Source organism: Vigna umbellata, chromosome 4, assembly GCF_029865625.1.
Source record: "Vigna umbellata cultivar VRB3 chromosome 4, Vumbellata_1.0, whole genome shotgun sequence".
Taxonomy (NCBI): Eukaryota; Viridiplantae; Streptophyta; class Magnoliopsida; order Fabales; family Fabaceae; genus Vigna; species Vigna umbellata.
Genome location: NC_142168.1, coordinates 9,212,176 through 9,225,080, shown reverse-complemented (window position 1 = coordinate 9,225,080; position 12,905 = coordinate 9,212,176). Strand labels below are relative to the sequence as shown.

At 34.7% G+C, this 12,905-nt stretch overlaps 1 protein-coding gene across 1 annotated transcript; it reads left to right on the top strand.

The window, feature by feature from the left end:
• Nucleotides 1–9,163: 9,163 nt before the first annotated feature.
• Nucleotides 9,164–11,888, top strand: LOC148199203 (uncharacterized). Its single transcript, XM_088113813.1, has 2 exons — nt 9,164–11,504; nt 11,582–11,888. Exons 1-2 carry the CDS (start codon nt 9,202–9,204, stop codon nt 11,886–11,888), a joined length of 2,610 nt encoding a protein of 869 aa, XP_087969939.1. The 5' UTR covers nt 9,164–9,201.
• The last annotated feature ends 1,017 nt before the right edge of the window (nt 11,889–12,905 follow it).

Sequence of the window (12,905 nt, the reverse complement as noted above, 5' to 3'; positions counted from 1 at the left end):
TTTACTCATCTTAATTGATATTCAGAATAGATTATAGGTACTTATTCCATTTGGTCTCACATATATCATATTAATGAATCACAATAAAAGTTTCGTCTATATTATTATAATATTCAAATACAATATATTAATTAAATATAACAAAACAATATAAAGATAAATCAATTTTAATATTTAAAAGTCTATATATTTAAAGTTTATAAAATAATTTCCGTTCATTTAAAATATTTAGTTGACTTTGTGAGCATCTAGTTCATTCAACGAATTAAACACTTAAAATTCACCTAACCAAATAATAAGTCAATTTTGGATTGCTCAACAAATAGTTACAAAAATATTTCATAAAATCAATTTCATTATACACTACAAGAAAATAGCTAGTTACCCGCGGATCATTATATACGGATTAAATCCGTATGTAAAAAACGTATTATATACGGATTTTACATACGGATATGGGGAAATGCATTATATACGGACACATCCGTATATAATTAAAAAAAAAATTTTATACGGAAGATCCGTATGTAATTGGCGTACGTAATAGTAAACGAAGTAAAAATGAAAGTGAAAGCTCCAAAATTTCCCACACTCTGAAAAAAACATTTCTTCTCCCTCTTCTATCCTCGAAGCTTCAGTCCAGTTCTGCCTCTTCTCCCTCTTGTCGAAGCTGCAGTCCACTTCTTCACTGCACTCTCTTCTCCGCTGTGAGTCCACCTCGCCTGCAGGGAGGCTGTTGTTCAGTGAAACCCGCACTCGACGTCACTGCTCGTAGATTCGGATTGCATTTGTCGAACACGGTGAGTAATCGAAGCTTTGAGGATTATTTTTGTTTTCGTTTTCTCTTTTTGTTCTTTGGAGGTTTGAAATTGCGACTTTGGAAACCCTAGGTTGGTTTCTTCGAAGTGGTAGAGATAAGCTGGAGTTGTAGTTGCGTTTTGGTCCTGGTAAGTTTGAATCGTTTAGATTTGAGGTTTATTTGAGTTATCTTTTCTCTCGGTGTTGTTACATTGTCCTATTTTTGGTCGTTGTTGTTTCGAGGTTTGAAATCGCGAATTTAGAAACCCTAGGTGATGGGGTCTTCGAAGTGGAAGAGATAAGATCGAGCTGCTATTGCCTTCTTCATTTAGTAAGTTTGAATTGCTTATATTTTGGTTTCGTTTTATTGGTTGTTATTGAAAATGGGTCTTGACGAAAACTAGTCACTGAAAATGGTTTGCTTCGTTATTGAAAATTTTATTTTGACTTTGATACAGGAGCTGAAGTGGTTGAGAAGTGTGGGGTACCTCATTGGGAAGGCTTAAAGTGTTGTACAGTGAAGCAAAAGAGCTAGGTACTGAAGCAAGGTATGTTTACTCCTGAGTTTTGTTGTGTTGTTTCCCCCTGTTTTATGTTTAAGGTCCTTACTTTACTTCTTATGCAGTTTAGCATTAAATTGTATAAAGTTCATTTGAACTTCCTGGGAGCATTTTAATAGAACAATAGAGGAAGCTGCTGGATCAATCTCAAGGTTAGGAGAATTCTGGTGGTGTAGATAAAAGATACCCACAAGAGCCAAAGTAAGTGACGCTAAACATTATCTTTGATTCTGTGAAATATGGTGTTATGATTATATAATGGGTGAATGATTCTTTCTAATATGATGAATGCAAATTAACATGTACTTTGATTAGAATAAGGTTTTAGTTATGTTTAGCAATATTTGTATGTGACGTTGTGAAATTGGTCCTAATAGGGGTTTCAAGCAGAATAGGAAGAGTTTGATAGGTTCTCTAGGAACATTCAATTAATTGATTGATTAAGGTGCAATGTAGTATGATTGCTGGAGAATTTCACCTGATATAGTTTATAATCCAGAAAACCACACCATTAACTGACATTTTGGTTAAGAAATGATATTTAGTAACCAAGGTAAGTAGTTCAATGCGCTTGGAATTGGTTAAGTGCAGGTTTGTTTAACGTGATAGGAGATATTGCGGTGTTACCTCTGGTTGCAAGTTTAATATATAGGTTTTTTAAGTGCAGGTTTGTTAAGAAATATGACATAACCTCTTTTTTAAATCCAACACCCATATAGGAAATATTAGAAGACCGCTCCAACTGCTCCTCTGATATTCCAAAAGGTATTCTCATAGTAGTGTTAAGAAACTAGAAGGCATGAATATTAAAAACTACTAAAATATATAAACTGACTGGTAAAGAAATGCACAACTAGCTAAAACTTGGAGCACTCAACTTTCATACTGAAGAACCACTTTTCAGAAGGTAACAACTCTCTAACTTGTGGCTTATGACAGTAGAAATCATAACTTTCTATAGAGATTTCACCCAGTTTACTATTTCAACTTCCCTCATTTCCCATAGTCACATTGAAACCTATTTCTACCAAGAGAAAACGAGAGAGCACCTCTGTATAAAAACTCATCCCTCTACATTTTCCCTTTATACTTCCTAAAGAAAGTAAACAAATTAAATAAACATATCAATGTATATATATATATATATATATATATATATATAGAGAGAGAGAGAGAGATATATATATATATATATATATAGAGTGAGAGTAAAGATGTTACAAAAGAGGAGTTGAATTGATTTATTGGTTAGGTTTAGAATGAGAAGTAGTGGGAAGGAAAATATTGGTAGAAAAGAGGTAAACAGGAAGTGATATGGATTTGGATTGAAAATGATGAGTTAGGTATAATGGAGATAGTTATTACAGTTAAAGTAGTGTTAAGATAAAGATACGTTGGTGTGTTTAGTTCCCATCTTTATCTTCTTTTTCTCTCATCCCATCAAACTATAAAAAATAAATAAATAAAAATTAATACAATGTATTATATGATATCTGAAAGCAAAGAAAAGAGCCTGAGTAATGATTCCTCAAGATAATGCATCCATCTTAAAGTCAAAGAAGTCCTCTGGTTCAGAAGACTATGCAAGATCGTTGACCCTGACAATTTTTCTTATTGCTGCTCCTGTTGCAGTTTTCTGTGTCTATGTTGCCAGAAAACTAATAAATGATTTTTCTGATCACTTGGGGATGACCATAATGGCCATTGCTATTATATTCACAATTTATGTGAGATTCTGTTTCTTTGCTTGTTATATGCATACAAACGTACACCAAGCATACAATTTTGTTCTTTGACCCTATATTGTTCAGGTGTATTGATTTGGCACTTTATTTATAATCTTGAGAAACATTTCTTTATGTTGCCACTCACACATGCTTGTTTGAAGTAAGCTATAAGTCGGGATTAGTTAATGATAGGTTCAATATAGTTTACAATAGAAGGAAAAGACAAGGTAGTTGGTACAGTTGTAATTAAATAGGTGTAACAAACTATTATAAATAGTCTTATTAATGAGGAGAGTGGACAGTTTTATGGGTTTAGCGAGAAGGATTGTGGAGAGTGGGGTTTTCTCAAATAACCTCAGTTGATTGTTGTGCAAAACTCATCTTGTTCCTTGTTTCTATTCCCTACTACGGTGGTACGGGATTAGAGTACAGATAGCAATAAAAGAATATCTTTCTGTTCTGTTCTAATATCAGTTCTATCAGTTAACTTCTAATTTCTGAATGGAATACAACTTGGCTGATGTCCCTTTATTCATTTATTTATTTGAATAATAAATAAAAGAAAACTAGCCAGGACCATAATGAATCTAATGATCAACTAGTACTACTAGCAGAATGTTTCTCCTGGCCAAGAAATGAAATCCATGACCAAGCCAAGTATTCTGCATTATGTCATATTTTGTTTAAATTAGAGAAAATATTTTATTTGAAGGGGAAATAGATATGATGAAGAGAAGTTTGAGCAGATATTCTCCTCCTTTATCTGATAGCATAATGATGGCAAGCACATTACTGCATAGCTGTAAGAGAGCCTTTCTGAAAACTGGCCATGGCGAATACAATTGTTTCCATATCAATTATGGTGATTTCCCATTAAGTATCCAAGTTTTGGTCTAAGTTCTAACTGCAGATCCAAAATATCAGCATATATATAGGATTCTGCTATAGAATAGTATCGTCCTTGTTTTTGGGAAAACCTTTTAATCCAATTGAAGATAAATTGCTCTCAAGCTTGAGAGATCTCTGTAAGTAAGGTGTATGTAACAGCAAAGGAGATGGGAAGTACATTGTCATTACATTTGGTGTAGAGGGAAAGAATGGGAACAGGTGTTCCTATTGAATGTTGAGCTGGGACCGAATATTGGATATTCATCAGGTTCCATGACTCACCAAATACCATATAATTCTCCATATGCTCTTCTCTGTACTGTGAATAGGCTGTTGTTTCTGAATTAGAAGTTAGAACAACACAACAAAGTTATTATGAGTTGTAAAAAACAACATCCATGCATGTACCACAAGCTATTAATCAAAATAGTTTATATTTGTAAACAAGAGTCGTCCACTATAACTACACTAGATTCCCCCATTTGAAAGGGTGTGTCTCCAGGCCAAGCCATTAGGTTCAGAACATGAAACTTTTAAATCTCCTCAGTTATGACATCTGCTATGTCCAACAAGTATCCTCTTTTGATGTAGTATATGAATTGGGCTTAAGCAATGGTTTTAGGTAGGTACATGAGAGCTAGGGGTCACATTAGAAATGAGAAAGGTGACCCATATTTGTGATAGTTTTCATGTTTTCCCTTTGGAAGTCTTTGAGGTTGTCCAGACCTCCATATCATAAGGAACTGATATTTGCTGTCAGGGTTCCTTTTCTTACTAATATTAAGTGAAATTATAATTTTATAAAGTTATATATATACATACAAGTGAGATAGAATAGAGCATGAAGAATGTTTACTAACCAACAGTGAAAGAACAAATCTGTCTAATTGTAGAGATAAATTATGAAAGTAAGACAAATGTTGAAATTTAGTATGTTTGGTGGTGAAGGAGGTTAACAATGTGAACTAAGAATGATTTTTCGGATAATACATGAAGATAAAAGTCTTGTAATGTGAATTAAGAATGATTTTTCGGATAATTTGATTAATGTTTGAAATGATTGATCTTTTTATTTATGATTACATGTAGAAGTATTTGTTTTCTACTAGTTTGGATACAAACATAAACTTCTTTCTTACTGTTAGGATGTGTGCACCTGTGGAAGATTTTTATTGACATATTTTCTGAAATTCATGTTTGTCCAGCCTCTTCAAACCAAGTTTTAAGTACTAAACTTAGCTGAAGATCTTGGCAGGAGATTGTTAGCTGTATTCGATACTCCTACAGGTATTACTCAATCTTGTATGTCAATGACGGTTGTGTTTTAGTAACTTATCTCTCATAATCATCTTTCTGAATACAGAAAAGGACTGTATTGCATGTTTTTATAATTTAAGATATATTATGTTGTAAGATCTTGTAATATTATGTTCATTTTTCAGTAATAAATTTATGTGTTGTTCTGGTGTTTATAAAAAAATGTTAGCTCTTGTTTGTTGATTGCCCCAGACCTTACATTTTAACCTTGATTCTTATCCCAATTATATTTACAACCCTTTAGAAATTACACAGTTAAAGAGGACCTATCAAATATCCTATACATACACTGATTAGTTCCAATTATAGGAGAAGAATTTGTCACCATTAGATAATTACCAATTATAGAAAGATTAAACCAGCACTATAGATGTCGAATTTGTGTGACGAATTCAAGTGTTTAAATCATGAAACCATATTACGAACCAAAAAGCCAACATCATTACATGATAAAGGGAGCTATATGTGGTAATAGTTGACAAGAAATATTTAAGTTGCCATAAGACTGGGGAAAGTGCAGTTGCAACTGGAACTGAAGGTAGTGAAAGAGTTTGTGTGGTCATGATGTATTGGTCTGGTGCAGCATATCTGTATTGGAAGAATTGAACACATAATAAATTACCTATAGTGTATCATATGTCTAACAAAGACATGGATTACATGTATTTACATATAATACTTTTATTCTATTATCTATATTTAGCTTTTATAGATATCTTTATTATTCTTTTTGTCTGTTGTTGGCTATCATGCCTTCTGCCATATTTTTTCTTGTAGTTTAGCTACCTATGGTGTTAGAAAGCAATTCAAATCTTTACCTTCCAAAGCAATCAAGACAGCCTGCATCCTCTCTTCCTCAATCACACCTTTAATCGAATCCATAAGCCTCCTCTCCGGCAAAAACAGAAATGTCTAATTTCCTCCATCTTGAGGAAGACGCTGTTTCCCCCTGATCACGCTCTCTTCTCCCACCATTGGTTTTGCTAATGCTAGAATTATCGTCAGACATATTCAGTTATACCTCTTATCCCTCCTCTTATAACCAATTCCAAACCTATCACATTTTCCTTTTGTATCCTTGATAGAATAGTTGTTTTGTGTTGTATTCATCTGTAACCTAAAATGGTAACCTACATCTTAACCAATTCAAATATTTTTTTTCAATTCTGTTTGGCTTAATTCGTACTTGAGCTTGCAGTTTGTGTTCATTCAGTTGTTCCTTAATGTTTCTTCATCATTTTAATCGGTGCACTTTGTTTGTTTGAGTTCAAATTCAGCTTTATAAATCAATTTCAGTTTTGTCCAGTCATGTGCAAAAGTGTTGCAGTGTTATTCTGTCATTAATATTTTGATTCTGTTCAGCTGTATTTTTTTTTCTTTTTCGGTTTGGTTGTGCCTTAAGCAGTTGCTAGGTCTCTGATTGATCATATAAAGAAACGGCATCATGTCCAGCTTTGATCAGTTGAGTCAAGTAGCATTGCACATTTTGGTTCCAGTAGCAAACTGTCCATAAACTGTACTTTCTGCATTGAGTTGTTATAATCTGCTTTGGTCCAGTTTTCTGGTGTTTCAAGCTTTGACCAAATCTGCTTTATGAGTCTAAATGTGTTTAAACTGATTGCAAACTCATATTAATCTCAGAAAACCAAAATGACTGGTTGAATTCCTCACACTATGATTTCAAAAATCTGCATCAATATTCTTCACTGGTTTCAAGTTGTGCTCACTGTTGTTGGTCAGATTTTGTAGTTTTGAATCTTGGTACAAGTGTGTTTACTATTGTTATACATGTTTCAAGTAGTAGCAACTCTTGTTAATCACTAAAATGCAAAATGCATACCTGAGTTCCCTACTTTCAGTAGCTTGTCTTGTCTTTGTTTCACAATTCTCCAATTCAATTTCTGGTCTGCTTTGGTCAATACTGTTTCTGCTCAGTTTTGTTGTGTATAAAGCTTGAGACAAGTTTCTTTTATGATTTTAAGCATGTCTCAAGGGATAGCAACTCCAATCAATCACAGAATTGAAAAATGAATGGTTGAGTTGATTAAATTCTGGATTTCAAAACTGTCACAGTTTTAAATAAAGTGTTTGCACCGTGCTTGCTGTCTTTGTGTGGTTTTAGGTCACTTTAAATCTTCTAGCTGATATCCTGTAGTTAGATCTAGTGTTTAGGCATTCTTTGAGTCTTTATTTGAACCAGCCAGCTTTGAATGTACTGTTTTATTAAATCTGCAAAAGTAATATGCCTTCTCTTGTTGGGGGAAACCATAAGCAGTTTTCTGCCCAGCAGCAAAACCCCCTTTTGCAACAGGTAGTTGTTTATCAAATTTGTCTTTTCTTTGCTTGTTTTTTTTTTCTAGAAGATTCATTACGGTCCACAAAAATTGAGCTATCCAGCCTAAACATGCATGTTCTTCTAGTGTTACTTTTTTCTTGATTTTTAATGTGGTTCTTTACTACATAAGCATTGGTCCTCTTAATATTCCAAGCTAAATTGGACACTTATTTTTAAATCTGTTTCAGTACAAAGTGATGGAGAAAGTTGTACAGCGTCACTGGATGCTTGTTAGTCAGCTGTTATAATTGATTTCATCATTTAAATGAGCCTCTGTAGTCTATATGCATTTGCTGTCAACAGAAGCTCATCACTTGTAAACTCGGATATTCAATACAAAGTTCTTTTTTTTTTCTGTTTTCTTAATATGTGTTATAAGTATCAGTAAGTAAATATGGCATACTGTTAGTTCTCATTTTAAAGTGTTGTTAATGGTGTTTTTCTTGAAGCTTTATGTTTTCATTTTCAATTTTCCTTCCATATGTACTTTTATTTATGAATAATTTAATGTGACTAAAACTTATTTTTCTGTTAAATGATAATATATAACCTATAACTCCTTGTATGACATAGTTTCTTACATCAGAAAAATGTATTTTATATGACGTAGTGTAATGTATGCAGTTTAACTCTCATGGCTCATCTGTTTCTTCTCAATCTGGTATTGGACTTGGGGTCCAGTCCACTAGTCTCAGTGGTATTTCTTCTGCATCACTACAGCAGCCACCCAATTCTGTCCATTCCCCCTCTAGTCAACAGTCACTGATGCTAGGTGTTTCTAAAGATTTAGGCATGTTTTGTTAGCAAAAAGTCACTTGTTATTGTGTTTTCCCGAATAAATTTTCTCCTTTTAAATTGGAATACGTTCTCCTCCTTTCCCATATATTGAATAGGATGTTATTCAGCTATGGTTATTTTCTGATAAATATCGAACGCATTTTATTGATTTCTGAATTTCAGAAATGTATGTGCAAGGATGCCAGAGATCATTATTCTTTCATGATCTTTTTCCACAGCATTGACACCAAAAAGGTCTACTTTCATCATTATTTGTATCAACCCATGTACCCCAACTCACTCAAACCTCACTTCCACTCCTCTCATACTTAAAACTCGTTCTTTTCTCTTTAAACAATGGAAGAGAATACTCAATACTCTCTTACCCGCACTCTTGGTCAAAGAGTATAGATAAGTGCCCCACCATTGTATACTTAATGCAAGAGGCTAAAAACAAGATATCCACAATATACATGGTTTTAAAGTGTATCCATGACACTTTTTCATACACAAACAACACCCCAAATTATCAAATCATGTGTACTCATTATAACAACATCACTTTTCATAAAGCATGAACATCTATACCCCATGTAATATGCCAAACCTTTTAAACTAACATGACTAAGTACTTACCTAACATTACCTTCCAAGGAGCAGTGATGGAAATTCAATTACTGATTTTTTAGTGTTGAACTTTCTTATTACTTTTCCTTGAAGGAAAACTTGTAATACATAATTAATTTAGCCTTGTATTAAGTAATGGCTAATTTGTCGTTAATTGATATGTATACAGAACATGGATCAAGTTCCACCAAATCGTTCATGGATGTACGATAGGTGTTATAGAGGAAGAGGTGCGTTGAAAGAGTCATTTGTATTGGGTGTTGAAGAGTTTATAATTAAAGCTTGTGAACAAGACCGTTATCAAAGAGATGGGGGGCTTCGATGTCCATGTTCAAAGTGCGATTGTACAAAGATTTTGAACGAAAGAGTTGTGAAGGTTCACCTGTATAAAAACGGTTTCAAGCCTAATTATTTCATTTGGGAGGATCACGGGGAAACCATGCAAGAAGCTGATTTAGATAATGATGTGACTTTCAGGGGTGTGGAGACAGAAGGTGAACCAAATGAACAAGTTATGACGATGGAAGACATGGTCCATGATGCTCTCATACAAAGACAACCCTTGCAAGCATCAAATTCTTCTAACATAGAAGAGGCTCCAAATGAAGAAACTCAAAGGTTTTATAACCTTTTGTTGGAGGCAAATACGCCTTTGTATGAAGGAGCATCAGACTCCAAATTATCAATGTGTGTGAGGCTTTTAGCTTGCAAGTCCAATTGGAATATTCCTAACCAATGCATAGATTTTTTTGCAAAAATGCTTTTGGATGTAACACCACACAAATGTGGTTTACCAAAAACTTACTACGATGCAAAAAAGATAGTGTCGAAGCTGGGATTACAATCGCAGAGGATTGATTGTTGTGTGGATGGTTGCATGCTATTCTATGATAATGAATATGGTAAGATGGATGGAGCGTTAGTTGAATGCAAATTTTGTGGGAAGCCAAGGTATCAACAACACAAGACAGGAGCAAGTTCAAAAAAAAAAGTTCCCGTTAAATCCATGTTCTATTTGCCAATAATTCCAAGACTTCAAAGAATGTATGCCTCAAAAGAAACTGCAACAGAAATGACATGGCACCATCACAACAGGTCGTCAAATGGTGTTTTGCGTCATCCGTGTGATGGAGAGGCGTGGAGGCACTTTGATAGAGTACATCGTGATTTTTCCATTGAGCCACGCAACGTTCGACTTGGTTTATGCTCCGATGGTTTTAATCCATATGTGCAGGCGTCATCTATACCATATTCGTGTTGGCCAGTAATTGTCACGCCGTACAACCTACCTCCAGAAATGTGCATGTCTAAACCCTACATGTTTTTGACTTGTCTTATTCCGGGGCCATTCAATCCAAAAGTACGCATTGATGTATACCTAGAGCCCTTGATAGATGACTTGAAAAAGTTGTGGAGTGGTGTCATCACATACGATATTTCAAGGCGACAAAACTTTATCATGAGGGCGATGCTAATGTGGACAATTAATGATTTTCCTGCTTATGGTATGCTGTCTGGATGGAGCACCCATGGTAAATTGGCTTGTCCACATTGCATGGAGCATTCAAAGGCTTTTAGATTATATAATGGGCGAAAAAATTCGTGGTTTGACTCCCATCGGAGGTTTTTACCAAATGACCATGCCTTTAGGAGAAATAAGAATGCTTTCAAAAAGGGGGAAGTGGACATGGAAGACGCGCCACCATATTTGACGGGAACAGAAGTTTGGAATAGAGTTAATGGTTATCCTAAAGTAACTGAAAATGGTGCGCCAAGAATAGATGGATACGGTGAGTGGCATAATTGGACGAAAAAAAACATCTTTTGGGATCTACCATATTGGAAGGATAATTTGTTAAGGCATAATCTTGATTTCATGCATATTGAGAAGAATTTTTTTGACAACATTTTTAATACTGTGATGAATGTCAGTGGAAAGTCAAAAGACAATGAAAAGGCTCGAATGGATTTAGGCTTGTATTGTAAACGAAAAGACTTGGAGCTCAAAACTCATACAAATGGAAAGATGTACAAGCCAAAAGCTAATTATACACTTTCAGTAGACCAATCAAAACAGGTCTGTCAGTGGTTGAAAGATCTTAGGATGCCTGACGGATATTCTTCTAACTTGTCAAGGTGTGTTGATGTGAATAGGGGAAAGGTCATTGGGATGAAAAGTCATGACTGCCATGTGTTTATGGAATGCTTACTTCCTATAGCGTTTAGTTCTTTACCGACTCATGTTCTCAATCCCATTACAGAAGTAAGTCATTTCTTTAGAGATTTATGTTGTACAACATTGAATGAGGTCGACCTTCGGAAGATGGAAGAAAACATTCCAATGATTATTTGCAAGATGGAGAGAATATTCCCCCCCTCATTCTTTGATTGTATGGAACATCTCCCTGTACATCTTCCATATGAGGCAAGACTTGGTGGACCGGTCCAATATAGGTGGATGTACCCATTTGAAAGGTGACAATATCTCATTCAACAGTTGAATTTAGATGCAACACATATTGAAACTAACATACCACTTTCTTAAATTGTAGGTTTATGGGATATGCTAAACGTTCAGTTAAGAATAAAGCTAGGGTTGAAGGATCAATAGTGGCATCATATTTGCACAAAGAAACAACTCATTTTTGTTCACACTACTTCAAGAACTTTATGTTAACACCACAAAGCATGAGAAATGAAGTAGACACTGAAGTTGAAAGGACAACATTATCAGTGTTTGACGAAGGTGGTCGTCATTCCGGGAGGGAATCAACTCATTGGCTAAGTGACGAAGAATTGAGATCAGCTCATGTTCATCTCTTGATCAATTGCGATGAAGTTCAACCTTATCTTCAGTAAGGCTCCAAATAAATTGCATTTGTCTATGGATTTTGTTTTCATCATATTAAATTGATATTGACTGAATATTCTCATACCTATGGACAGATCATTCTTACATACCTATCAACTTTCAGAGTCAAACAGTTCGACACATATACATGCAAATTTCCCATTGTGGTTCAGGGATCAAGTACAACTTATCAAATTCTTCGACATAAATTTGTTATTCACATATCTCCTCATTTTTAATTATATTGAATAGGTTCATATATTTTTGTAGGTTCATAACGATCCTTTAAGTGTCAGAAACCAACATCTTAGAGATTTATCACTTGGTCCTTTAAGATGTGTGAAGGAATGGCATACCTACTTTGTCAATGGATATAAATTTCATACCCATGCATGGAGCCAGGGCAAGAAGACTATAAATAGTGGGGTTCATGTTAAAGGCCTTACAGAAGGGGGTGAAGATGATTTCTATGGTGTCATTAAGCACATATATGAGCTCGAGTATAATACCTCAACCATTGAAAAGAAGGTTGTATTATTTTATTGTGATTGGTTTGATCCATCAAGAATAGGGACAAGAGTGGATTCAAAGTATGGCACTGTGGATATTCGAATGGATAAAAGATATATCTTGTTTGATCCTTTTATAATTGCACATAATGTAGAACAAGTGTATTATGTACCATATCCTGCATCGCGCACCGACAAACGGGGTTGGTGTGTTGCAATAAAGACCAAACCTAGAGGTCGTATAGACTCTAATGAGGTAGATGCCATTGAGCCATACCAAGTGGAGGAAATGTCACATGTTAATGACATCATTCAAGTTGAAGAAGTTATCCGATTGCAAGATATAGAAGCCGGTCTTGAAGAAGTGGACCCCAACAATGTACAATCAGTTCAACGCTATATGGATGAAGAAACAAGTGAATCGGAAGAAGAATGCAGTGAAGAGGGACAAAGTGAAGATGAGGATGAAGATTCATTTCACAGTTCTAGCAGTGAATAGAGTTACGATGTGTTGGT